Below are 2,053 nucleotides of genomic sequence, written 5' to 3'. Positions count from 1 at the left end.
ACTAGCAACACTGGGGCTCCCCACGAAGATACACTAGGCCTAATAAACTGCTTATCCAACAACTCCTCTAACTGTCTCTTAAGCTCAGCTAACTCTATAGGAGACATCCTATAAGGAGCTATGGATATGGGTCCAGCACCAGGTACTAAGTCTATGGAAAACTCTATCTCTCTCTCAGGTGGCAGACCGGATATATCCTCAGGAAACACTTCCGGAAATTCTCTAACAACAGGGAGGTCACATGTAGAAACCTTTGTCTCTACTTCTAGGCTAGACAAGATCATGTATACTTGAGCATCTTCCTTTAAAGATGTCACAACTTGGTTGGCAGAGATAAACATCATATCCTTACTCACTCCAGAATCATCAAACACCACACTTTTATCAAAACAGTTCAACAAGACATGGTTGGAAGATAACCAGTCCATACCAAGAATAACATCAATCTGGCTCAAAGGCAAACAAATTAAATCAATCAAGAATATCCTACCAGAAATCTCCACAGAACAATTCAAACACACATCAGAAGTTAACACAGAACCACTAGTAGGGGTCTCTACTACTAGATCTTTATTTAAAGAAGACACCGAAAGCTTAAGTTTTTCTACACACAAACAAGATATAAAGGAATGGGTGGCACCAGAATCAAACAACAAAAGCAAAGGAATCCCATTTATGAAACATCTACCTTGGATTAGATCTTTGGATTTCGAAGCTTCAGCACCATTAAGGGTAAAGACTCTTCCTGTGGTCTTTGGATGTCTAGTTTAGTCATTCGGGCCTCCACCATTTTGCTCTTTCTTGGGTCGTGAACAATCTCTCTGAGTGTGTCCCTTTTTTCCACAATTAAAACATGTTACGCCTATATCGGGACAATTCGAGGAGATGTGCCCTGGCTTACCACACTTGTAACAAATGATATGAGTGGAGAACGTATTGGGTTTGCTACCGCTACCACCTGCAAATCCCCTAGCAACAGTCCTCTGATTGTCATGGCGGTTACCATATTGCTTAGGAGGAATCGAATATGGTTTTCCTCGATGTTGAGGCCCATTCTTTTTGTTCTTCATTGGACCTGTACTCCTATAGAAGGCCGCCCTGTCTCGGGAGTCTTCATCCCAAATTCGGCACATATTAACCAAAAGTGGGAACTGACGAACACCTTGGTAATTCACAACTTGCTTCACTTCAGGTCGTAAGCCATTCAGAAACTTTACACACTTGGAACTCTCACCATCTCTCCCTTGATAATGGGGAAAGTACCTCACCAGCTCCTCAAACTTGGCCGCATATTTAGCCACAGTCATACTTCCTTGCTTAAGCTCCAAGAACTCCATCTCCTTCTTGTTCCTAACATCCTCGGGAAAGTATTTCTCCAAAAACACTCTCTTGAAGACATCCCAGGTCACATCTTGACCTTCAGCCTCTAGGCATTGGCAAGTATTCTCCCACCAATACTCAGCCTCTTCCACAAGAGTATATGTACCAAAAGAAACCTTTTGCCTCTCCGGACATGCCATAACTCGAAAAATTTTCTCAATTTCCCTTATCCAGTTCTGAGCACCATCAGGGTTGTATCCTCCATTAAAAGAAGGAGGGTTGTTTCTTTGGAAGCGATCCAACCCCTGGTACTCAACAGCTCCACCAACTTCTCCTCTATTCAGATTCCCTATGGCCTGAGCTAAGGCTTGAAGGGCATCCGCTATCGCACGATCATTCCGTCCAGCCATCACTCCCTATACACACCAGGGAGCTAGACATGGAAGGAATACACACAAACAAAGAACCACACAACAATCACAACCATCACAAATTCCTACTCAATTACTCTTGAGAGTTGACAACTCAAGACATTAACACCCACTTTCCATCATTTGCATTTTCTGATCGCTTGCCATATCATTCCATTGCCCTTCACAAATTATACAGGTGGCCAGTCTGATAATTCGTGACCCGGCATTGAAATTCATGGTATAGCAGACATCAGAAAAACAAATTCAATACGACTACACAATCAAATCTCTATAGCTCATTAAAACACAACTAGTGAGTA

General features: G+C 42.5%; 1 protein-coding gene across 1 annotated transcript; it reads right to left on the bottom strand.

Annotated features, from left to right (window-relative positions):
• Positions 1–767: 767 nt before the first annotated feature.
• On the bottom strand, positions 768–1,730 carry LOC121174731 (uncharacterized). Its single transcript, XM_041014655.1, has one exon. It carries the CDS (start codon positions 1,728–1,730, stop codon positions 768–770), a length of 963 nt encoding a protein of 320 aa, XP_040870589.1.
• Between the last annotated feature and the right edge of the window lie 323 nt (positions 1,731–2,053).

The sequence above is a fragment of the Glycine max genome, chromosome 4 (assembly GCF_000004515.6).
Source record: "Glycine max cultivar Williams 82 chromosome 4, Glycine_max_v4.0, whole genome shotgun sequence".
In the NCBI taxonomy this organism is placed as follows: Eukaryota; Viridiplantae; Streptophyta; class Magnoliopsida; order Fabales; family Fabaceae; genus Glycine; species Glycine max.
The sequence above is the reverse complement of the archived record's forward strand: the minus strand, read 5'-3'. Positions and strand labels throughout refer to the sequence as shown.